The sequence below is a fragment of the Pholcus phalangioides genome, unplaced genomic scaffold (assembly GCF_987345545.1).
Source record: "Pholcus phalangioides strain wild (caught in Gottingen) unplaced genomic scaffold, Ppha-v1.0 ptg000015l_1, whole genome shotgun sequence".
In the NCBI taxonomy this organism is placed as follows: domain Eukaryota; kingdom Metazoa; phylum Arthropoda; class Arachnida; order Araneae; family Pholcidae; genus Pholcus; species Pholcus phalangioides.
The window spans coordinates 52,432,978-52,458,042 of NW_028301608.1; the positions used below are offsets into that span (position 1 = coordinate 52,432,978).

General features: G+C 37.6%; 1 protein-coding gene across 1 annotated transcript in view; it reads left to right on the forward strand.

The window, feature by feature from the left end:
- The first annotated feature begins 8,291 nt into the window (after positions 1 to 8,291).
- LOC149076197 (uncharacterized) overlaps positions 8,292 to 25,065 on the forward strand; it is a 36,771-nt gene continuing 19,997 nt past the window's right edge. The window contains exons 1-3 of the mRNA XM_089243752.1: positions 8,292 to 8,387; positions 14,328 to 14,418; positions 22,733 to 22,900. Of these exons, the coding sequence (XP_089099878.1) occupies positions 14,374 to 14,418; positions 22,733 to 22,900 (213 nt within the window). The 5' untranslated portion in view covers positions 8,292 to 8,387; positions 14,328 to 14,373. The remainder of the gene's footprint in view (positions 8,388 to 14,327; positions 14,419 to 22,732; positions 22,901 to 25,065) is intronic.

Sequence of the window (25,065 nt, forward strand, 5' to 3'; positions counted from 1 at the left end):
ATTTCAAAAATATAGCAACCCAATTAAAAGTGCAATTATAAAAACAATAAACAATATATATATACATACATGATAAAATATTATACAGTATGCACGCCCACAAAAATATACATGCAATGTTAAAATGCAAAATATACAATTACACAAAAATATTTATAGTTGTCTTATTCTAAATATGGATTCTTTCTCGATTTACCCCAACATGTTTGTCATATCTCTTTTTAAAGGTGTCAGTTGCGTTAGAATTCACGACCCCCCCCCCCCCCCGGGAGTAAGCTATTCCATTTATTAACAACCCTATTGGAGAAAAATTCCCTGTGACACCATAACCTAGAATTGCCATGTAAAAGCAGTTGATTAACGGCGACTGCTTCTACAAGGGGGCGCCAGTAACCTTATTTGTCGCCATTGCGCTAAATCATGACGAAAATTTCAGAAAAGAGAAGATCCAATTCTCTCTCTTTCATCAAAGCAACTGCACATTATTTGAAAACTTCTTTTGCAATTGAAAGTATGTTCCTAAAATTAACGGTTGGGTAGAGCTATCTTCTGTGTAAACAGTTTGGGACAGTCTACATCATACAGGGTCTTTATAATTAAAGTTCCACTTTGAAATGGCCATAAAGGGAAAACTACTGGGCAAAATGTTATCACTAACTTGGTAATAGTGTACAGGAGGTCATGAGAATTCAATTTTCCGCAAAAAAGAACAAAAAAAACACCGCCATCATTTTTGGAATGACGCTGTATGCGATATTGTTAAACGAAATAAGACATGAAGACATCAGTTTAAAATGTTTTCAATCGTTTCTAAAATGTGTTACAAAGGATGTTCGATGTCTTCATGCCTTATTTCTTTTAACAATATTGCATGCAGCGTCATTCCCCACTGGTGGTGAGTTTTTAAACTATTTTTGGGGGGGGGGGAATTGAATTCCATGATCTCCTGTAAACAATTACCAAGTTTGATAACATTTTGTCCAGTAGTTTTTCTGTTATCGCCATTTCAAAGTGGGACTTTAATTATAAAGACCCTGTACATGCTCAACCATGTCCCGCGGGTCAAATGTAGTCTTCTGCAGTCATCTAATGTGGCCCGTGACAAATTACCAAAACACTCAAGTAGCCCACAAAAGAGTATCAAACCGTTCAAGTGACTTGCAGCACACTTTCAAATGAGTGATTCTCGGCACATTTCCTGATAACTTAAGTTGCCCGCGACACGTTTCCAAACCAATGAAGTGGCCCTGCACTCTCCAGAAAGTTTGAGCACCCTCGGCATGTACAGGGTGCATAGGTAACATACGTGGGCAGAGACACGGGGAGGGGGGCAGCGCCAAAGGCGGAACCGACTGATTTAATGTATATGAGTATATATGAATTGACATCATCATTCCCCCCCCCCCCCCAGACCTTCAAGTCGGTCTCCGACTATGGTAACGTATAGTATTTTACTGGAAAACCTTTGATCCTAGAGACATATTTCCAATAAGAAAAAATATCCAAGTAACGTTTAGTGTATTCAGATATGCCATCTTCCTGATATATGGATATGGATATTTTCCTGAGTTGTGTTCGGTTTGAAAAAAAGAAAAGATATGTCATTCAGGATGTCTGTATAAAAAGTTAATACCCTTGCAACATGATAAAACATATCTAAATGCTACAAAAGTGCAGTAAAACCTCCCAACAACGGCCACTAACGGGACCGTGAAAATATGTCCGTTATTGGGGAGTGGTAGTTTTATTTCCGGAAAAAAAAACCAACTAGAATTTGCGATCTACGTATATAGCATGTGAAATGATAATCCATTCGGTAAATGATTATAATAGTTATATAATGGATTATATTTTAACACTAGAACCGCGGAGTGGATGAATTTGACCTAAATCAAACTTCGTTTTCATTTATCTCGAAAACTTAGGCGCAGATGTTAAAAAAATTTCGTGACTTTTCATGATATATGAATATTAATTCGCGAAAATTTTATTATCTTCACATTTCGTGTTTCAGAACTATAAGCACTTATACCTAGAACCACGGTTTGGGTCAATTTGACCCAACGTACTATTCTATAGGAAAAAAGGGGTGTAGAATTTTCTTGGAAGTGGTTACCCTTTCTAAAATTATTTGTAAATGAAGATATTGAAGAATAAAGTTCTTTCAAGGTCAAGGCCAATTCATTATCAGAGCAGATTATCTTTTTTTTTCAATGGAGGAAAGGCAAATAGAGGTAAATCTTTTTTTCCTTTGTAAACTTGAATACCTGGAATTCTGTCGGGACTCAATAAATATTTTGGGAGAGTAAAAGCTTTACTCTTTTGACACGTGTAGTTGAAATTTTTGTAGGCAAACAATGTCACAGAAAAAGAATAAAATTCTGGCTTGCACACCAAATACGTTTTGCACGGATTTCCAAACCTTGGGGAGTATCAGCGTCCAACGAATCTCTGTTTCAGAGCACATAGTGATGCAACTGATCAAGCCATTTGAGAACAAGAGTAGAAATGTCTCAACCGACACCTTTTTTCCACTACACTGAATCTGGCTCAAATGCTAAAAGCCAAAAAAATACGAGCTTAGTAGAGACGGTAAGAGGAAATCGAAGAGCAATATTATGTGACGCAATAAATATAGTGAAACTACAACTCTATGGAAGAATGATGCCACAATTACAATTTATCAAGGAAAGAACGATATAAGTTTTTCATTACTTTGCATGCTTTATCTGGCAGTCGATATTGGCAGTAATAGCCACAAAAAGCTTCCACACACACACACACACGCACGCACGCACACACACACACACGCACGCACGCACGCACGCACACACACACACACACACACACACACAGAGAAACTATTTCAAACTACAATTCAACAAAGTGTATGTTAGGTGGTCGTGGTTGTACACGACCACCTAAATTACACAGATAAAGAATGGAAGCTTTATTGACAGCATTGTTCACATTTTGTTTGGATTTCTTTATCCGAGTAACAAACGTTTCATGAGCAATGCGTCGAAATTCAAGTGAATGCTAAGCACTGTTCAATTGTTCACCTATCCATAAACTACAAATAACGCACAGGAAGGTAGGACTTCATTTAATCGAGAAATTCTCAACGTCACCTATACTACGATTGGAACGACAGGCATGAATCCGAACGGCACAATCCCAGATGACACGCAAATATACAACGAGGCGATCCGCTTTTACAACGGACAGTTGACTCTGGAAAGGCTCAAGCAGTATTCCATCCAAAAGTATGGCGTGGACGTATCAACCAGGCTTTGGAACATAAAGAGGATTACAAGGTCGGCGAAACCCCAAGGCTCATGTCCTATGGAAGTGGATCCATTACCCGAACGAAATAACGGCTTCGGTGTTGCGGTCCCAGCACCAATACCGAATCCATTCGGATTTCCAGCAGAGAGGTTCCCTTGCAGGCCAGCAACTCCTTTCCCTCCGGTGTATGGTAACGGGAACCCGGTAGGACAATACGCACAAGGAAATTCGTTTGGAAATTTCCCGCAGCAGCCGCAACCAAACAATTTTTGTTGGACGGGATACAACGTGCAAGGTTTCCAGCCCTCTGTTTTCCCTGGTCTTGGAGCAGCGCCAAATGGTGGCGTTGTGAATACACCAAAACTCGACGCAGAAGAGCCGATGGACACGTCGGAATGAATCTCGAGTGTAATAAGGAACCTGGTCATTCGCGGTTTATTTTATTTTTTTCAAGAAGAGGCTACGAGGGAAATTTACGTATCGAAATAGTAATCAACCGACGAAATAAAACAAATATGAGTAAATTTTGTAAATAAAAACACAGTAAATAAGTGCTGCGCATTATTTGTTTTCTTCGGTTTAGTTATATTGGGGTCTAACATTCATATTGCAACCTATATACATTGAACGTTGAAGCACCGGACACACCTCGCTTCCAATCTCAGAGAGAGAGAGATCGAAGCGTTCCCGAAGGATGGGTGTATCCGGAAATTTATTAATTTATGTGAAAATAACAAACAGCGATATTTCTTATATACATATATACAATAAGGAATCTGGAATATAAAAATTGTGATCGTAACATCGTCCACAGTTAATCAGTCCGAAATCGTACCTTTGACCTTATGTAGATAATTGCACAATAATCTTGTCTTGTATACGATAGAATTGAATTTATCCAATCTGGAATATACCAATCTCATTGATTTTTTCAGTATAAGCAATCACGCCAGAATAGGATATGATTTGGCTATATGGCCGGCGCCTCCACTTCATTCACATCCGCTAGCAGTGGATGAAACAGCCTGTCTTCTGGGCAGTAAATTATACTTTTTATTAGGTGTCGGTGAAACAGCCGATTCTTGTCTTGTTGGCAGTAAATTATGGGTTTTAATAGGTATCCGTACTACCTCTCTCTCTTGTTGGTACCCATGTACAATAAGTGGTGAATAATATCGACACACGTGATTCCTTGTGAAAAACTGATGCGAAAAAGTGTTTTTAGTTTTTGATTATGACCAATAATTATGGAGTTTCATTAAAAATTGATGACGTCACTTTCGAATCCTGCCAATTCACCGAACGTGTGCCATAGGTAACATTATAACTTGGCGTTTTTAAGGTGATATCCTGAGAGTAATCAAGAAAGCTAAAGCTGTTGCAAACTAGTGTTTTTTACTTGCCTTTTCAAAAAATTTGACTTACAAATCAAGGCAAGAGTTAAAAAAAACCTCTTTTTGCAAAAAAGTGTTGATTTTAGGAAATCAGTTTTTCAAACAGATCTCTAACAAAATATACATCTGGTGATGAATCGGTCAATATAGTGGGGCAAAGGTAAGATCGGGTCAAATTTTTGAGAGTAACCGTGTAAATTGGTTACGGACAAGTATTTCTAGCCATCTCAAAACATCACTTTGCCCGGGAGGGGGGGGCCCCGATACTCTTAAGATGGCACTGCTGCCCAGACAGTAAGGGACTAGGTCAGTGATTGAGCAAAAGAGTGACCTAGAGAAATCATAAGCACGTGAGTGGGCGAAAGAGTGACTCGGAGTATGAGTAAGCATGTGAATGAACAAAAGAGTGACCTACAGAGTGAGGGACCAGGTCAGTGAGTGACCTAGAGCACGAGCAAGCATATAGGGAGCACTAAAAGGGTGACTTCAGAGACACAGGTAAACTGGCAGTGTGGGGGGGGGGGGAGAGACCAAGCGAGTCACTCTTTTGCTCAAGCACAGGGTGGCAAATTAGAGCACTCAAGAAAATTAGACTAGAATGGGAGAATAGCGGCAAAATTCGTGTAACCCACAGAGGGCAAACTCCTGCCTTTGGTTGCGGTCCTGGTCACAGGAACTTCCGAGATTGATCGTCCATATCCACTGACAGCAAGGACCTCTTGAGTTATGGGTCCCGACCCAAACTTGATGCGCAGGGAATTCCAAGAAGGGTCGTCTTAATCTACTTAGAGCCAAAGGTTTTTGAGCTAAGGGTGACACTTAGTAAGCGTTTACACATGTTCTTGATCATTATTTTGGTCATTCACATGCTTGCACGCGCTCTAGGTTACTCGCTGACCTCACTCTGTAGGTCACTCTTTTGGCCATTCGTTGCTTTCATACGCTCTAGCTCACTCTTTTGCTCACTCACTCACTGAAGTCTATATTCACCGTTATATAAATTTTTCCACTCTTCTCTCATTCTACTAATTTTCTTTGCTACTCATTCCTCAAATTTACCACGTGGATCATAGCCCCCATTTCCCCCTCCCCCGTGAATAAGTCACTGGCCGCAACTAGATGCTTGGTCATGGTCAGCAATTGTAAATATTGAAGGAGATGTTAAAGGGTGAAATTTATGTCCCCTCTGGTTCGGCACACCAGAGCCGCCTGCTCTTCTCCCCCTCAGATGCGGCCTTGCCTGTGGCCCAAGTTTAAGTGTGACCTATAGGTTAAGAACCCATAGATCATAGTTTCCCAACCTTTTTTGTCCCATCACCAACTTCTTCAGAAATTTTTTTCTCCCATCGCCCCCAACGCAATCTAACCCATAGGATCATATGTTATACCAGTATCTTCTACCGCCCCCTGGAACATCCCATCGCCCCCAGAGGTCGTTAACGCACACGTTGGGAATCACTGGTCTAGATCATAGTTTCCCAAACTTTTTGTTCTATTGCTCCTCTTCAATTTTTTTGTTCTCTTCGCCCCCCATGCTCAAGCCAACTACAGGATCCTATACTAAATCCGTATAGCTTCTACTGTCCCCGGGACCATTCCATCGCCCCGTAGGGGTCGATATCAAGGGTGCTCACCCTTTAGGATAATAATTAGGATACTTTAGGGCCACTTCATTTAGTATAGAGAAGTGCCCTGGGCCAGTTAAGTGATTTATAAATGTGTCGCGGAGAGCTTGAGTGGTTTGTAAATGAGCCGCAGATCACTCAACTGATCTGGAAATGTTAATCAGTCCGTAATCGTACCGTTGTCCTTATGTTGATAATCGCACCACGGGTCGCTGGAGGGATCTAGAACTGTGTCGTATATCACTCAAGTGACCTCTAAGTGTGGCGCGGGCCGCTTGAGTGATCAGTAACTGTACCGCAGGTAACTTAGGTGATTCGGATTTGCACCTCGGGACACTTAGTGCTCTGAAACTGTGCCACCGGTCACTTGAGTGATCTGCAAATATGCCGCTAGCCACGATATTTTTAATTATGCCGCTACCCACATTTAAAGATCGTGCTACGGGCCACTTGAACGGGGTGAAACTGCACCACAGGTAAATTAAGTATCAGGAATTTTGTCGCAGGTCCAACAAGGGATCGGGGGGGGGGGAAATGTGCTGCGTTTCACGTAAGTGATCTATCTGTTAATGTGCCGCTTAGTTAGTTGTTACAAAATTAGGTTTGCGCGGACCACATCAGATGACTCCGAGGGTCACATTGGGACCTGCGGGCGTGGAGTATGCCCATGCCCTCCCATTCGGACAATATTTTTTTGCTCCCCGTCCTATCCGGGGTCCCACCCTCAACCAGGAGGGAAATCCTTACTAAAATTGAGAACTGTTATCGATTTTATATTTTTAAATATTAAAAACTACAAATTTTATTGAAAATCAATATAAGAAGCTATAAATCTTTTAGTCTAGGGTCCTGCCAGAAATCAAGGCAGCATTTATTGGGGGGGGGGAATTCATTGCCATATGCGTGTCTATTAATAAATCAACATATTTCTTATTAGCAGAATTGCAAGCTCTGGCTTTTTAAAGCATTTATCGTAAAATACTATACGTATTCAATGCGATGAAATCCAGTTTTACAGCCCCTAATATTTTGTGGCCCGGTGCGTTTGTACCTTTCGCACCTGCTAAAGCCAAGCCCTGATCAGCTGGATTCTGAAAGTAGGCATATTTACATATTTATGTACGCACACATTTCTCTTGAAAGCTTTATTTCTTCACAGCTCTCTGTAGCCCCTCCCCCACTTATCATTCGTCATGGCTCCCCTTTCATCGGGTTTTCACTTGTGCACAACCCCCAATATATCCCACTACCATAGTGGTTGAGAATGACTGCTCTAGAATAATGTCTCATGTTATATCAATTAACAATGTGCATTATTCCCCCTCTGAGAAAATAATATTTCCGATTTTTGACAATTCCCCCCCCCCCCCCGAAAAAAATTAATTTTTAAAAGTGTATATAAAAAAATGTTAGAGAGGGAAAGGAAGAAAAAAAAAAACCTGTTACAACTAAGTTTTAATGCTATTCATGAAGACATTACTCGAAATTTCACGAAAACATCTGGGTGAAGAGAATAAAAGGAGATAATTCTGGTATTTTTTCCCTCAGGCACTCAAATTCTGCAATAAAGAGTTAAATCCTTTTAATCCGGGATTCGCTTGAGTGGACGATATCACCCCCTGATGGGTGCTGTAATTGGCAAAAAAGGGTGGGTGGGTGAGAGGAGCTTCGGACACAAGGTTGACTTTTAAAAAAAAGGGAGTGTCAAGAACATTTTCTTTTTTTCTAAGAAGAAGAAGGCAGAGGACAAATACGTTTAAAGAATTTGATGCAAGTTAACTTACCCATTGTGTGTGTAACGCACCCACATTCGAAATTATTCAGCTTATTGATGTTTGTTACTGAATGGATTTTCGCTCGGAAGGTGCCCCCCCCCCCCCCATTCAATTTAATCCCTGACAACGTGCCCAGGAAAAAGTACTTTCTTCTCCAGAAGAAATATAGTCCATTTGTGATTCTGCTTTGGTTCCGGAGCTTACCCTTCAGTGGACGAGAGGAAACTCGATCAACTACAAAACCTTGAAACATCCTTCCCGATCATACAGTGTTTCCGAACAGTATCATTTACTGATATTTAAAGGTAAGCTCTTTGATTACATTAATTACGGATAATTACTGAATTTGTCGATTAGAATCCGGTTGGAAATCTGGTGAATAATTTTGTTGGGTGGTGTCACCTGAATCGGGGCTATGACCCCTCATAAAAGTGGGGCTGACAGGCAGGGCCGTTTTAAGAGTACAATGGGGCTCCCTAGGCCGACTGATTTTCCTGAGGACTCCCTCTTCCTGGCAAAATTACATGCTTTTTTACTCTCAAAAAGTTCCAGATCTCATTTTTCTAAGGTCCACCGGGTATGGTCCCCACAAGGGTGTGGGGGGGGGGCTGACAGGGCTACAGCCCTGGAGCCCGGGACGATTCTCATTTTTTTTGTTTTTCATGCCATAAATTCATCATTAAGGGGGCCCGTGAAAAGTCTGGTCTGGGAGGGGGGCAACCAAATGTCCCAGCCTAGGGACCCTGCTCCAGAATGTGGGAGCCATGCCCGGGTGGGCCCATGCGTTAATATGACACGCCTGACAGCTGACAGAATTCCAACCCGGGGGCCCGGGATCAGTGCCCACACGGGCAAGGCCCGGGGACTTCAAGAGAAGAAGGGCCTCACAAAAATGAGATTTGGTTAAAATTTTCTAGAATTTACCTGTAGGGCCTGAAAAGAAAACCAATTGATCCGGGGCCCATGATACTCTTTAAGACGGCCCTGCCCGGGACAAAAAAAAATCTCATAATTTTTTTCATGCTATATACAAATTCACTATAGAGAGATCCTAATAAACTCTTGTTTAAGAGCTCGAAAAAAATCCGATCCTAGGAACCCCGATGCATGAGGGGGGGGGGGGGCATACCGTGGTATTCAAGTGATTCTGTTTTGGTTCTGGAGTTTGCCCTTTTAGTGTACGAGAAAAGTTGACCAACTGCAGAACCGTTAAATATTCTTCCCGAGCATCCAGCGCCTTTTATAATTTAGCCTTTGCAATTTATTTATCTATAAAGGATTGTTTTTTTCCCGGATTATCTTCTTTAGGATGATTACTGAAAACTTTCTGATTAGAATCAAGTCCTAGTAAGAATCAAACTAGTAAATAATTTGTGTTGGTTAGTGTCATTCAAGGTATCGATATTCAGGGCCGTCTTAAGAGCGTCATGGGCCCTGAAGTAATTTTTCTGGGACCCTGCCTAGCAAATGATCGAAAATTTCAAACAAGATTCTCTCCTTTTTGTGAGGTCCCTCCATCTTCTATTGAGCAATGGGCCCAAGACGGCACTGCAGATATTTCTCGATAAGCATCCAAATTTTTAAGGGCTTTCAAATTGATAGTAAAAGTGAACATAATCATATGATTACTTTCATTTCGCGTATTGGATGGATACCCCCCCCCCCCCACTGGTTATGAAATGGGTTCTTAAGGGTAGGGATACGTAATTTTTGTATTTACGAAATAGATTGGATATATAAATGCGAAATTCGATATTTTTGATGTCATAAATGCAAAAATTTTATTTTTACCACTTTTTTGTGAAATTTTGATAATTTACACTTTTTAAAGCGAAAATTGGTAGTAATTTCGTTGCGGACTTGAATTTTAGAATTTTTAACTACAGTACTTAGGTCACGTAATTAAACTATAAAAAAATGTCGTTAGTTTTCATTTTTGCGGATGAAAGCAAATATTTTTATTGAAATTTGTTGTTTTTTTTTGAAGTTGAAATACAAAACTTTTGTTTGCGAGTGAATGAAAAGTTTTTTATTCGAGTCTTGTTTTTCTTTTGAGGATGAAACGAAAAATTTTTGATCCAAATTATTATTAATATTATTTTTTTTTACGAATGAAGGAAAAATTCTGAACTCAAAATTTTTTAATTGCTTACTATTGCGAATAAATGCGAAATTCCTGACTTAGAAATTTTGTTTTTGCGAAATTTTGATTTTTTATTTCGAAATATTCGTATCTACCCATGGGTCGTGACCCAAACCTTAGGTCACAGGGTTCCTGACAGATCCGTAACTACACTATGGTACCCGGGGCACTGCCCCAGGGCTTCAAGCCGAATGGGGGGGGGACCGATTACAAAAATTTACACTTATTTTGCATAATAATAACCCTTTCAAAAGAGGGCCACGGGGCCCCGAGAAGGCACACTACGTCCCTGGTTCCTGAGATGGGTCAAAAATTCATTAACTCTGGCCCCCTCCCCCGATTGTATATATATAATAGTGTTCTTTAACCGTTGGTCTGCGGACCGGTGCCAGTCCGAGGGATTTCCTGCCGGTCAGCGAAATATTTTGCCCAGCTCATGCAGCCGCTACATAATTTTAGATTTAATAAAATTTATTAATTAATATGATTTAGATTTAATAAAATTTATTAATTAATATGATTTAGATTTAATAAAATTTATTAATTAATATGATTTAGATTTAATAAAATTTATTAATTAATATGATTTAGATTTAATAAAATATATTCACAGTAAATGTGATAGATGTGGTTATATTATACATAGTAACTGGTTTGGTTATTATGTATACTTACCAAGCATATTTGTAAGTTTGATAAGTTTCCCTAAATTAATAACTTTTACTGGCGATTGTGCACAGTATCTAAGCATCATTGGTAAATAAAATAAAATCGTACTAAGTGATATACTATATATTATAATTCATACATTTATTTTATAATTATATCGGGATGCGATCGTAAAATTTGTTATCATTATATCGAGTTACGATCGTAAAACTTTCGATCATTATATCGGGGTATGATCGTAAAACTTGCTATCATTATATACGGTCCGACTGTACTCATTACACAGACTCTCATTTGTAATTTTTTTCATATCTATTAATTTCATCGCACTAGGGCAGTGTTTTCCAAAGTGGGCAATATCACCTCCCCTGGGGTGCAATGGGAGGACCCAGGGGAGCGGTAGAACCTCTGGATTTAGTCTAGAACGGGTTGGCTTGAGTTGGGGTCGATGAGAAGAGAAAATTTTTGAAGAAGGGGGGCGATGGAACAAAAAGTTTGGGAGACCACGCACCAGGGCAGTGTTCCCAAAATAGGCAATATTTCCCCCCGGGGAGAGAGATTTTTGCCAAGGGGGCGTTATAAGCTATGGAGGTTTAGTATAGGATCATATGGGTTGGCTTGAGTCGGGGGCGATGAGAACAAAAAAAATTTTAGGGAATGGGGTAATGGAACAAAAAAATTTGGAAAACTATGTGCTAGGACATAGTTTCCAAAACTTTTTGTTCCACATTGCCCCATTCTTCAGAAATGTTTTTTTCTCATCGCCGCCCAACTCAAACGAAACTATAGGATTCTATGTTATACTCGTAGCTTTTATCGCCCCCGGACCATTCTATCGTCAACCAGGGGGAGATATTGCACACTTTGGGAGACACTGTACTAGGGTATTATGCATTATCACAGATAAAGGCGATAAATTTCAAGTCCTGGTCAAATTTACCAACGATACTTGGCTATTATGCATAACGTCCGGTAAAAGTGATAATCTTTTTAGAACTCATCAAATTTATCAACGACGGACGCTTAGGCATTATGCATATTGCATATTCCCCGGGAAGAGAAAGGCCGGCCGTAGCGAATGGGGAGTACATGGGGGTCTGGTCCCCCCCGAAATGTGAGAAATTACCGAAAAAAGGGAAAAAGATGGCCAGATATATTGCTCTATTATTTGGTCCTCTCGAACCCCCCCCCCCCCCCCCCCGAACGAAATTTCTGGCTACGGGCCTGGGTGAGGAGTGATAAATTTATCAAACTTACCAAGATGATTGAAAAGTATTCATGATAACCGGTTATTATGTATAATAAGCGATTTATCATATTTACCGTAACATATATATATATATATATATTTGGTTTCTATTTCTGTATTTTGCCATCAGCAAATCATTTCTCATATTTTTTTTTGTTGATTGTCAAACTATTTTTCCTATTCATGTACTTTTTGCCTGTTCTTGAAGTATTTCTGTTGTTTATGTAATATTTTTTGCACGTCGGGAATTTATTTCTCCTATTTATGTACTTTTTACGGTAGGCAATTCTTTTTCTTCTCTTATTAAATAATTTTTTGCTGGTCGTCGAATTATTTTCCCAAATATCTTTCGGTTCGCAAGTGTAAAAGGGGTGAAGAACATTGACATATACATTTTTTGCATCATTGGATGAGTTTAAGAGCGTTGTAATGATTTTGGTGGTCTAGAGCGGAGGTCTTCATCATTTTTCTAGTTACGAGCACTGTCTGTACCCAACATCAAAAGAAGAGCACCCTTATGGCAAGTTGGACATACCAATGCACAATGCATGAAATGAAGATGATTTTAATCCTTGAACGCAATTTGTGCATGATGTTTACTTGGGATGTGAGATCAAGTGCTCGCGAGCCCGAAATCGGATACGGGCATCGAACATTCCAGGTGCTTCAGGGAGCACCGTTATGCTCGCGAGCAACGGGTTGAAGATGGCCTGTCTAGAGTCATAATATTACATTGGATCCCGGTTATAACGTTTTTTTTAAAAAAAACCATCATGAAAAAACCTCGTAAGAGCGAGAACTCTTGACGAGTATTAGTGATTCAATGGGATGAGTGGGTATTAGGATCACGAAAATAAGTCGTACTAAGCAGGAAAACGTTATAAGCGGGATCGACTGTGTGCATTTTGAACGGTCCAAAAACGTGTAACACCGTGATTCCCAACGTGAGGCCCACGCCCAATTTTTAAATGGGAGAATTTGATTTATAAAAATTCCTATTTGAGAAAATAATTTCCAGGAATGAGTGAAAAATTTGTAATAATGAGTGGAAAAATAATTTGAGAATTAATGGAAAGCCATATTTGATTAAAAAATAATTCTTCAGAATTTATGAAAATTTAATATTTTTGATGAAAAAAATGATTTCTCAGAATTAGTGAAAAATTCATATTTTGTGGCAAAGTAGTGTGAGAATTGATGGAAATTAACATTTAATGAAGAAATTGTCTTAGAATTAATGAAAATTAATATTTGAAAAGGAAATAATTTATGAAATGGTGAAAATTCATATTCAAAGGAAAAAAAAACACTTCAGAGTTAATGAGAATTGAGAATTAATACTGGATAAATATAATAAACGATAAAAAGTAGTATAATTTCAGAATTAGTGAAAATCAAAATTCATATATAATGAAAAAAAAAAGATTCACTGACTAATGAAATGTCATATTTAACGAGGAAATGATTTAAGTATCAATGAAAATTTGACTCGAGAGAGAAGCCTTGGGCCATGTTGGGTTTACTTGTTAAGACGCTAGTGCGAGTATGAAGATACCACAGTATGACTTGGACATTGGGCTTGATGAAGAAAAATTTGGCCCGTACTACCTTAAAGGTTGAAGACTCATACTTCAGAACAGGTAGGACTTCTCTCCTTTAGGGCTTCTGAGGGCGGGGGGGGGGGGGTAGCACATAGGCAAGAGACCGTAGAGTGCCTTCTCGGGGTCCTGGGGTAGACTCTTCCTTGAAGGCCCCAAAAACGTTTGAAGGCCCTAAGCACTTGAATGGTTTTGGTGTCCCCCCCCCCCCGATCTTTAAAAGAATATTTTACTCGATATTGAATCAATAAATTAGAAAAAAAAACAGAACAAACATTACATGAAATTCTATAATTCTGAAGTAACTAGTCTAAGGCAGAATTATGACTTGAATATTTCTAAGCACGGACATACTGACAGTCTCTCCTCGCCTTTTTTTTTTCTACTTGCTAAGTCTTTGATAATTATCTCTTGGAATTTTTTTTTTCTTTGAAGTTTTTGGAATTTTTCAAAATGGTTCAAAATTATGTTTGCCATTATTTCCTATGTTATCCATTTTTGTTGATTTCATGGCCCGAATCCCTATTTATAGCCCTACTACTTTCTTAGATTATGAATAAATAATTATTATGATTAATTTATGCAGGTTCATAGAAGCAAGTCTCATTAGTCCGCAATTAGAGACCAAAACAATGGAAGGTGCAAATGATACAGACGTCTTTGATGAATTCAATAGAGTGAGTTGTTCTTTATCTATAGATAATTATAATTACAAGCTAGTACATCTTCTGCAATTGATCATGAAAAATGACACTTTAAAATGAAAATGGCAAAATGTAGCATTTTTACAAACATAAATCTAGAGATGTGAGGTGAGAATATTCTCCGGAGAATAGTCTCGGAGAACAAGAAGAATATTCTCTGGAAGGACTGTTATTAATAACTTCAGAATAATTCTTATTATTCTGTAATAAGAATATTACAGATATAATTTCTATAAGAATATTCCCCAGTAATTTGTGAAAGTAGTCCTTCCACAGAATATTCTCAAGTATATTATATGTAACTATATTATAAATAACAGGAGAATATTCTCATCAAGAATTTATAAGAATATTCTCATCAAGAATTTATAAGAATATTCTCATCAAGAATTTATAAGAATATTCTCATCAAGAATTTATAAGAATATTCTCATCAAGAATTTATAAGAATATTCTCATCAAGAATTTATAAGAATATTCTCATCAAGAATTTATAAGAATATTCTCATCAAGAATTTATAAGAATATTCTCATCAAGAATTTATAAGAATATTCTCATCAAGAATTTATAAGAATATTCTCATCAAGAATTTATAAGAATATTCTCAAGTTATTTATAATAGTAGTCCTACTAGAGAATATCTCCTTGATGAGAATATTTTCGAGAATTTTACATCTCTACATAAATCTACTGATGTTTCCCATTTTATACTTCTCGAAGGCTAAATCGTCTTGAAAAATTTTTCTTTGAAAAGTGCCGAAAATCCCGGATTTTGACTATCAATATCTCGACGAATTTTGATTTAAATTTTACGGGTTTAGAAATTTATCCCGGGTTGAGTTTCATAGAAAAAGACCCAAAATTTACTAATTCACATTTTTTTAGGTTGTGTGGGCACCGTATACAAATTTTTATTTTTGTATTCTCCCCAATAATGATTTTTTTTTTGTGTGTGTGGGGGGAGTTCGACTATCCCAGATAAATTTCATTCTATTTTATGATAATTTTTCATTAAAAATTTTGAATCAGAGTTTTATTCTGAGTAAACTGAATATATTATCTCATTAAATAAAATTTCTCAGAAACTTAAAAGTTGCAAAGCAAATGATTCCATACTAAGAACGGTGATTCAACACCCGGCAAGCTTACAAAGTTTAATTTTTTTTGCATTGTGACAAAAGCAGGCCCACTATTTCCAACAATCTTTTAACTTCTTCATTTTTTCTTTTTTTTTTTTGCCAAATCGAGAGGGATTTTCACGGCAAAAGATTTCGAGACGAAAAACAGCGATTCGTGGGCTGAATGACATTTTGAAATGTACGTGTATCAGTTGAAGAGCTCCAAAATGCTTGTAGGAAGTGGTTGGGGTGGAGGAAGGGTAAATGCAAAGAGCATTGATTTTAGAGAAGTGGAATGATTTAAAAAAATGTGAAATTGAATTGAATGTGAACTGTCTTAACTTCAGTCAGGGGGTCTTTAACCTTTCAGACACGGTGGACCAAATCGAAACATCCCACGAAGCCCATGGGTCACCAACTCATATAATTTAGCGACAGCTTAATAGAACGGAGCCAATGAGGCCCCGAGTTAAATAAGGACGAAAATAGTTGAAGACTTTTAATTTATTCTGAAATAATTTCTTTTAATAATTACCAATTTTTATTAGTTCTGAAATAACCTTTTCACTAATTTCTGAAATTATTTTGATTAAGTAATGAACAAATTAATTAATTCTGAGATTGGTTTTGATCTGAAATCACTTTAAATGAGATTCTTTATTTATTTCAGTAACTCTGAAATTTTTCTTCTCTATATAATATTGAAATAATTTTCTTTCAATAATCATGCAGTTATTCTTCTACTGATTGTAAAATAATTTCTATCAGAAATTACTGCATTATTTATCTCTCATTGATTATAAGTTATTTTTTTTCATTAATTCTGAAATCATTTGTTTCAAAAATTTTAAAATAAACTCAGTAATTCTGAGTTTTCATGAATTTGTTCCGGAATCATTTCTTTCATTCATTCTAGAATTAATCGTTTTTCAATGTTTTAAACCAGCGGTTCTCAACCTTTTTTGACTCGCCTTTTTAGTAAAAAAATTCTATGGCGGAGCCCCGTGGGGGGGGGGGGGATTTTTTAATTACTGATTTATTTTTACCATTTAAAAATATTTATAATCATTTTTTTAAATTTTACTGTTTTTTATTATTTTCTTCGAGTGGCCGCGGAGCCCCTGGAGGGTGCACATGGAGCACCAGTTGAGAACCGCTGTTTTAAACTATTTTCTGAAAATGATACGAGGACCAAATGTGGCTCACGGGCAATGCGTTGGAGACTCCTGACTTAAGTGCCGCGGGCCACTTGAGTGCTCTGGACGTATGCTGTGGGGCACTAAAAATATCTGGAAATTTGCCGCGGGTCGCTTCATTTTCTTTTTTTTGTTGTTGCTCCCTCCGATATAACCGGCTTTTCGGTTAACCGTGATTTTCTTCACCCAGAGATGATCGAGGTTCTACTTCATAAATAATTTCATGAAACATCCGCCTAATCTCGAGGCACGTTGGTGAAACCCTTTTTGTATTGATTTTGTATCGCGTTTATTGAAAACCACAGGCTTATCATTACATTAAACATATTGCAATTTTATTCTAGAGATTTTCCGCAGCACCTATAATCAATTAATTTACACCCCGTAAGTATTATGACTACTTTTAGGAGTCACTTTTTTGAGTACATCCTATTAATAAGGTCATTCTCATTCAAGTATTACGTCAGCATCGAAGGGGGTTTCGGACTTGCTGACTTTTGATGACAAGGTGGGGGGGGGGGTGTTTGAAGGTAGCTTACGTCATGTACCACCCCTTTTTGAAGATATTAAATATTCTAAGCTGCTGACGGAGAGGGGTCAGTGTTTTGCTGACTTTTGCTGACGGGGGGGGGGGGTAAAAATGGCTGAAAATCTGCTTACTTAATACTTGAATGGCCCCTAATGAAAAAAAATGTAGCAGTAATAATGTATTTAAATTAACCAGGGTACACCGATTTCTTGGTTTAAATCACGATCACTTGATTTGAAAAAAAAAAATCATTGATCTAAATCACAAAATTTAAATTTCATTTTACTTTGTATTAATTTCAATGATATTGAAGTTAGTACCTAGTACGGTATGCTTGTTATTGAAATGCCGTAAAGTTGTTGACTAAAGAGAAGTATATAAAATCTTGTGAATATAGACTTGAGCCTAATCCTTAGATACAGATCAGAAAGGTAGCTGTTCTATTTCTAGATTTTGTGCATGAAAAAAGAAAAATTCAGAAAAATATTGGTAGCTGAACCTATGGATATAAGTGCGCTAAGAATTTGCTATGCATTACAATGGGGCACCAGGGTTACCCTGATAACAAAAAAACCAGAAGAAATTATTTTTTGTATAAAGCATAACTACCATTCGACTTGAAATTTTAATGCACAAAGTGAAAAGTCTAGAGTTTGCTCATTTTTTTTTAACAAAAACTCATTAAATCTGCGAAATAATAAAAATGTGTAAATTATTAAGCAAAATCATGTAAATGCACACACACAAGAGATTGGAAACACATCGCACATCCATAATAAATGCATCCATTAACTGGGCAAGAAACAGTCTTGTCAATAGAATGGTTTTTTTTAATTGATGCTGAATAGCCCTTTGGTTGTGCATAGAGTGAATCGAGAAACCCTGCACCATATGTAATACTGAGTACCATGTGATATCACCAAGCATTCAGTTTAATAGGGGAGGGGGGAACCTTCATGAATAAAAAAAAGGACTTTTCTCTAGAAGAAAAAATGTTTATCCGTGAAGTTAATTTGGGCTCAACAACCTTCCGTGTTACAAAACTACAGATTTTTAATATTGATATTTTTTGCATATAGTTCGTTTGTAGTTTATTTCTTAATGCTGATTTAAATTTGAGAGATTTAGGTGAAAAAAACAGGTAGGTGATATGAAAATATGCATTCTTAATGATTAACAACATTTGTTTTAATTAATAAGCAATCCGATGATAAAAATCCGATTTAAATCAAAAATTAATCAGATTTTTTTATTTAAAAAAAACGTTTTTCCATACCCTGATGTTAAACTATTATGTAAAGTGGAGATGAGAGAGACCGATTTATTATAAACAATCATTCGAAGTAACTGGTCTTCGGAGTGATTTTGTTATTTTTTGTTATTTAATACAGGGTTCCCAGCAACCTGGAAAGTCAGGCAAAATCCTTAATATTTAGGAAAAGTCGGGGAAAATTCGTAATATTTGGTAAAGGTCAGGGAAAATCTGAAGGAAAAAAAATTAAAAGGGGGATGAATTCCCATTCCAGTGGTTGGTCTTCACTTTTCCCCCCATAGTAGATTATCTCTACTATGGGAGAGAATAAGGAAGCCTTATCAACAATCTTTATCTGCATTTTCCTCTGGATACCCTACTGAGAGAAACTTTGGTGTACATGAGCAAAATGTCTTATCAGTTGAAGGGTGAGATTTTACATATTGGAAACCAATGCTGGTCAAGGTCACTGAACCTGCTTTTTCAGTAAATGGATGAAAGGGGGGAGGTGTCTAAAGAGGAGACCCTCTTTTCCATTGTTGAAAACAAAGCCAATACTAGCTCTAATTTCTTTTCTATCTCTTCTGAGGAAATGGTTTATCCTCTTGCTTTTTTTTTGCTGCCTTTGACAAGGGGCAATTCAAATATGTTAAGATGGGGGAGTTGGGGTTCTACCTGTGGGTTGTATGGAAGGCAGTTGGATGGGATGAAACAACTCCTCAGTAGTATATATTTTTTGTTTATAGATTTCTCCTCCTTGCTACACACAGTTCACAGACATTACAAGACACCACAAATTGTTAAAATTGAAAGAGAATTGTTTTCACTGATTTTTTTTAGTAAGAGATGGGTTGAAAATGTATAATGTTCAGAAAGAGCTACAGGCATTTTTGACAATGTGAAATTTATATAGAACAACAAGTCTTTGAGGTGAGCCTGCTACCTCTGTTGGCCTGGCAGTAAAAGAAGTGTGGGGTTTTTTTTAGGACTGTCCCTCCAGAGTGCAAGTCATTTCTAAAAGGATTTCAAAGCTCCAAACATTTTGCTCTTTTTTTTTGTTTGAAGCTCTTTTTAAGATCTCATGTGAAAACTTATTGCAAGATTGGAATCTGATAAATTAGAGGTTGCAGCTACAAAAAAAATTCTTGAAATTGATCTGGATTGGGAAGCCGCCTGATTTTAATTTTCCTGAATAATCAGTCAACATATTTTTTTCTTTTTTTTAATCTCACACCCTTAAAATGCTTTTTCGCACCCCTGGTTAAGAACCACTAATTCTAGGTTTTGTGACTCTGATGTTACCCAATAGCATTAGATTGTCTTCTGTATTTTTAGGACATGTAGAGGCATAAACAATGTTTACGAAGCTCTGCAAAAAGCTAGAAATAAAAGTGTGCTTTATTTATCGAAAATTATGACACTGGCATTGAACAGTAAAATGTAAACAAATCCCTTTGAAAAAGATGGATAGCACAGTAAAACCATCCAGTTCACCTGGACTTATTTACATTCGACCTTGCAACTTATACATTTTGCACTGTGATTTTCAAAGTGGTCTCGAAGGAGCGTCATTCTTAAAAAAACTTGCATGCCAATGTAATTTGCTGTGCACTGAAGAGGAGAGTTTACACACTGGACTCTGGAAGATTCCTCAAAAAATAATAATATAACATATTGTGAGGCGAAACAGGATAGAATTATCTGTGGTTGCAAGTACACTGTTTTGTGTACAAAAATTGTTTTTGTTACCAAGTCATTTCTGTCATTTTGCTTTAGCTTGAGTCAATTTATAGGACAGCGGTTCTCAACTGGTGCTCTGCGGTGACCTTGGGGCTTATTGTGCACTCTCCAGGGGCTCCGCTGCCGCTCGAGGAAAATATAAAAAAATGGTAAAATTAAAAAAAATTAAATATTTTTAAATAGTAAAAATTATCAGTAACTCTTAAAAAATTGGCCTACAGGGCTCCGCCATAGAATTTTTTTACTTAAAAAGGCTCCGCAAGTCAAAGAAGGTTGAGAACTGCTGTTATAGGTAGGATATTGAAATAGTGGCGTGAAAAAACAAATTATTTTTGAATTTTTTTAAAAATTAAAAATAAATGAATTTCTGAAGGACTTTTTCCCAAAATTTAATAAATCTGGATATTATGCATAATCATAGGCGTACGCAGAATTTTTTCGGGGCGGGGGGGGTGTTTCAACTTTGTTTTCTTCTTGGGGGGGGGGTATGTTTCCCCTGCAAAATAACACTATAATCTCGGTTTCCCCCCTTTGCGTACGCCATTGTGCATAATCACCGGCGACTATGCATAGGTACCAACCATTTTTATAAATTTAATAAATCTTATTTTTCACATTTATCGGTGATTATGTGTAATCCCAGCTCGTACTGGTACATATGATTCAAATGTACCGGAAATTTGGCCCAAATTTCAGTCTAGGATTATGGATTCGATCAGTGATTTCGCTTATGTTCAAAAATGCTGATAAATTTGAAGAAAGGTAACATTACAATTAATAACGTTATCGAAACATGGGCAACATGACTTATCGTTACTGGGCAACAAGTCATGCACTCTGCCCGGCCGAAAACATTGATATCTTTCAAGGAGTTTATCTGTGGATATACATTTTCATTTCGGCAATGGGAATTCATCTTGAATGAGAGCAAGATAAAACGTTTTTTAACTTTAAAATATTTTAACGATAAAATTGTAATATTTTTATGTTTGCTCGTTTTAATAGTCATGAATAGAACCCGGATTATATGCACTAAAAAGTGGCGAAATGTGCACCAAAATTATGAAAATGTGCACCAAAATTATGAAAATGTGCACTAGAAAATGCCAAAATATATGCCCTAAAAACCCACAAAATATGCACCAAAAAATCCCCCCAAAAAAGTGTTAAAAAATTCCAAAATATGAACTAAACCTGAGAAAAAGAGCAAACATGTTTTTAAAATGTATATTTTCAATTTCTCAGTGCACACTCATTAGAAAAAAAATTATCATACAAATGATTTCTAAACGTTTTTTATTTGGAAATTTCTGATTTCTAGTAATGGGTGAGTTGGTTATACTCTAGTAGTGATGCCAGGACCGCAACTAGATACTTTTTCAGCCGAGGCAAGAACTCATTTTGACGGCCACTTGTAATATAGAAAAAGCAATTATAGGGTATTCGGTGCCCCCGTCCTTCCAGCGCCCGGGACCAAAGAACCACCTGCTCCCCCCCCCCCTAATTGCAGCCCCGAGTGATGCTCACTATAATATAATTGTTCTTTACAGGGCAATTAGCTCGTCTTATAATTTTTGAAAAAAACCTGTTCTAAATTTTAAGACTTTCTCTATCTTAACCAGGATGAAAAATCAGTAATATTTTTTATGCTCTTATCTTTTACGTAAGATACGAACACTCGTCAATCGCTTGTTATTCATACGTATTTTTCAAAACAATACTCATTGAATAGCATCTGCCCTGCGTAGGCGGAGGTAGACTTGGAAGTCTGGTTAACACGGTCATTATTGCTGGGGGGGGGGGCACGATGACGATGATGATGTCAATTCATATATACGTTAGATCAGTCGAAGAACTGATCCCCCCCCCCAAGGGCGTAGCGAGGGGGGGGGGACTTGGGGGTCTGGTCCCCTCCCGAAATGTGAGAAAATGACCGAAAAAAGGGAGAAAGATGGCCAAATCCATTGTTCTGTCACTTTGGTCCCCCCCCAAAATGAAAGTGGTCCCCCCCCCGAACGAAATTTCTGGCTACGCCCTTGCCCCCCCCCCCCCTCCACCGTATCTCCGTCCATACCGCCCTGCTTGAAGGCATCTTGGATTTGTCTGAGAATTTCGACACATGGATCAAAGCGTGTAAAAGTGTGTTGAAAAAAAGATATACGCAAACACTCTTACCAATAAAGAGATACTTGTTTCAGATTAAAAAAAAAGATTCTGGAAACCTATAAAAGAAGACAAAAGGCCGAAATTTCCGAAACGTAGGAGGACGCTCCGAATCTGACATCAAAAAGGAGGACGGTTGGTAATCCTACCTAAAGAGATGTGAAGCCGGTTGTTTCCGGCTTTTCAATGTTCAATATCGATAATGTCTTTATAATGATGAACTTTCATCAAATATTATGTTAAATACATAAATTTTCATTGAAAGTGTTATATTGTAACATATTATAGGCATTCAATTATATGGAAGACCATTACCTCGCAACAGTGATATCATGCTTATCAGAGAGTGATGAAAAAGCTGCGCTCCAAGAAAGATTGACTCTAATGGAGAGTGCGATCACGTATAAAAATGGTGAGATAAAACAATTAGAGGACGAGTTGAGGGAGAAAAATAAGGTAAAATACGAAGATATATTTTATTGTTATTTTTTAAATTATTTTTTTCATTATTTCATTTTCATAAATTTTCTGATGAGATGATAATAGCTTTTTGAATGCTGCTGCATGAAAAAATCAACTTTCATGAATATAATGGTTACTTTTTCGTGAATAGTCACTGAGATAAATGAAAAAGTTTGATTTTAATTTCCTGAAAAAATATTGATCAAATACAGTTGGCCCCGCTTAATCGGATAGCGGCTGATGCCCCGCTTAAACGGATAAAAAACTCGTTCACCAAAATTCTTCCCATAGAGACAATGTTATGATATGATAATTTCAACTTTCCCCCCGCCTAATCGAATATTACTCTTCACACGTCTACTGTTAATACACAATCAACCACCATACCCATAATGTTTTTATTGTGATATTTTCTGAATATTAATTTATTCCCTGTTGAGCCAATAGAGGGCGCTAACCTTCCTAACGAAAAGCAAAAAATCTTAGGTATGTGATCATTGTAACTAAATATGTTTTTCATTTCATTTTTGATTTCTGATTTATTCGAAAAGATTTATTAATATTAATCCTTCACCAGTTTTTAATATACAAACTATACTTACGTTGTGAAACGGCAATTCAGCTATTCCCCCGCATAATCAAATATTGTTTGCTGGAATCGTTGATATCCTATTAAGCGGGGCATATAACTGTATATATATTTAGTCTCCGAGGTGTAATTGTAAGTGGGACTATAATATAGTCCTTACTGTATTATAGTAAGGACTGTTTCGTATAATTGCCCGGGTGTTTTGCCTGTTGTGGCGTTGTATTTGTATAATTCGAGGAAAACAAACCCTAACAATTATCAGTTAGTTACTGATCAACACTCTCCAGAGACTTTATGCTGGTATTTTTACCCGCAAATTAGATTTATCTTATAAACAAATAAATCTTTTAACACGTGCATGCATAATACACTTATGTCAGAAAAAATAATGTTATAAATTTACATTAGAATACTGCATTTCTTTACAGTGATTTGCAATTTTTCAAATAAAAACCTGATACTCTAGTATCGTAATCCTAAGCCGACAGTTAAAAAGTATCTCCACAGAGAGCAACAGGGCTTACAATGGTACAAATATTCAATTATAACACTTCATTCAAAATTTGAAATGTAGATGGCAGCACAAAAAAATAGTTCGCACACAGCATTATTTACATTCACTCAGATTGTTAGGTACACAAACTTACACTTCCAGCTTAATTCAATCGGTAGTAAATTGCCCATGGCGATGGACGGGTGTTGTGCTCGGTTTGATAGAAAGAAAGGCTCACCTTTTCCTCCCATTTCGCGGCAACTGGTTTTCTAATAGTTTTTAAATATTTTATTTCTTGGGGCAGTTGTAAATCAATAGCCATCAGAATTTTTAACTATATATATATACTGAAGAGCCAAAAAAAACTGGTACACCTGCCTAATATCGTGTAGGGCCCCCGCCAGCCCGCAGAAGTGCCGCAACACGACGTGGCATGGACTCGACTAATGTCTGAAGTAGTGCTGGAGGTAATTGACACCATGAATCCTGCAGGGCTGTCCATAAATCCGTAGGAGTAAGAGGGGGTGGAAATCTCTTCTGAACAGCACGTTGCAAGGCATCCCAGATATGTTCAATAATGTTCATGTCTGGGGATTTAGGTGGCCAGCGGAAGTGTCTAAAGGCAGAAGAGTGTTGCTAGAACCACTTTGTAGCAATTCTGGACGTGTGGGGTGTCGCATTGTCCAAGTCCGTCGGAATGCACAATGGACATGAATGGGTGCAGGTGATCAGACAGGATGCTTACGTACCTGTCACCTGTCAGAGTCGTATCTAGACGTATCAGGGGTCCCATATCACGCCAACTGCACACGCCCCATACCATCACAGAGCCTCCACCAGCTTGAACAGTCCCCTGTTGACATGTAGGGTCCATGGATTCATGAGGTTGTCTCCATACCCGTACACGTCCATCAGCTCGAAGCAATTGGGAACCGAGACTCGTCAGACCAGGCAACGTGTTTCCAGTCCTCAACAGTTTAATGTCGGTGTTGTCGGGCCCAGGCGAGGTGTAAAGCTTTGTGTCGTGCAGTCATCAAGGGTACACGAGTGGGCCTTCGGCTCCGAAAGCCCATATCG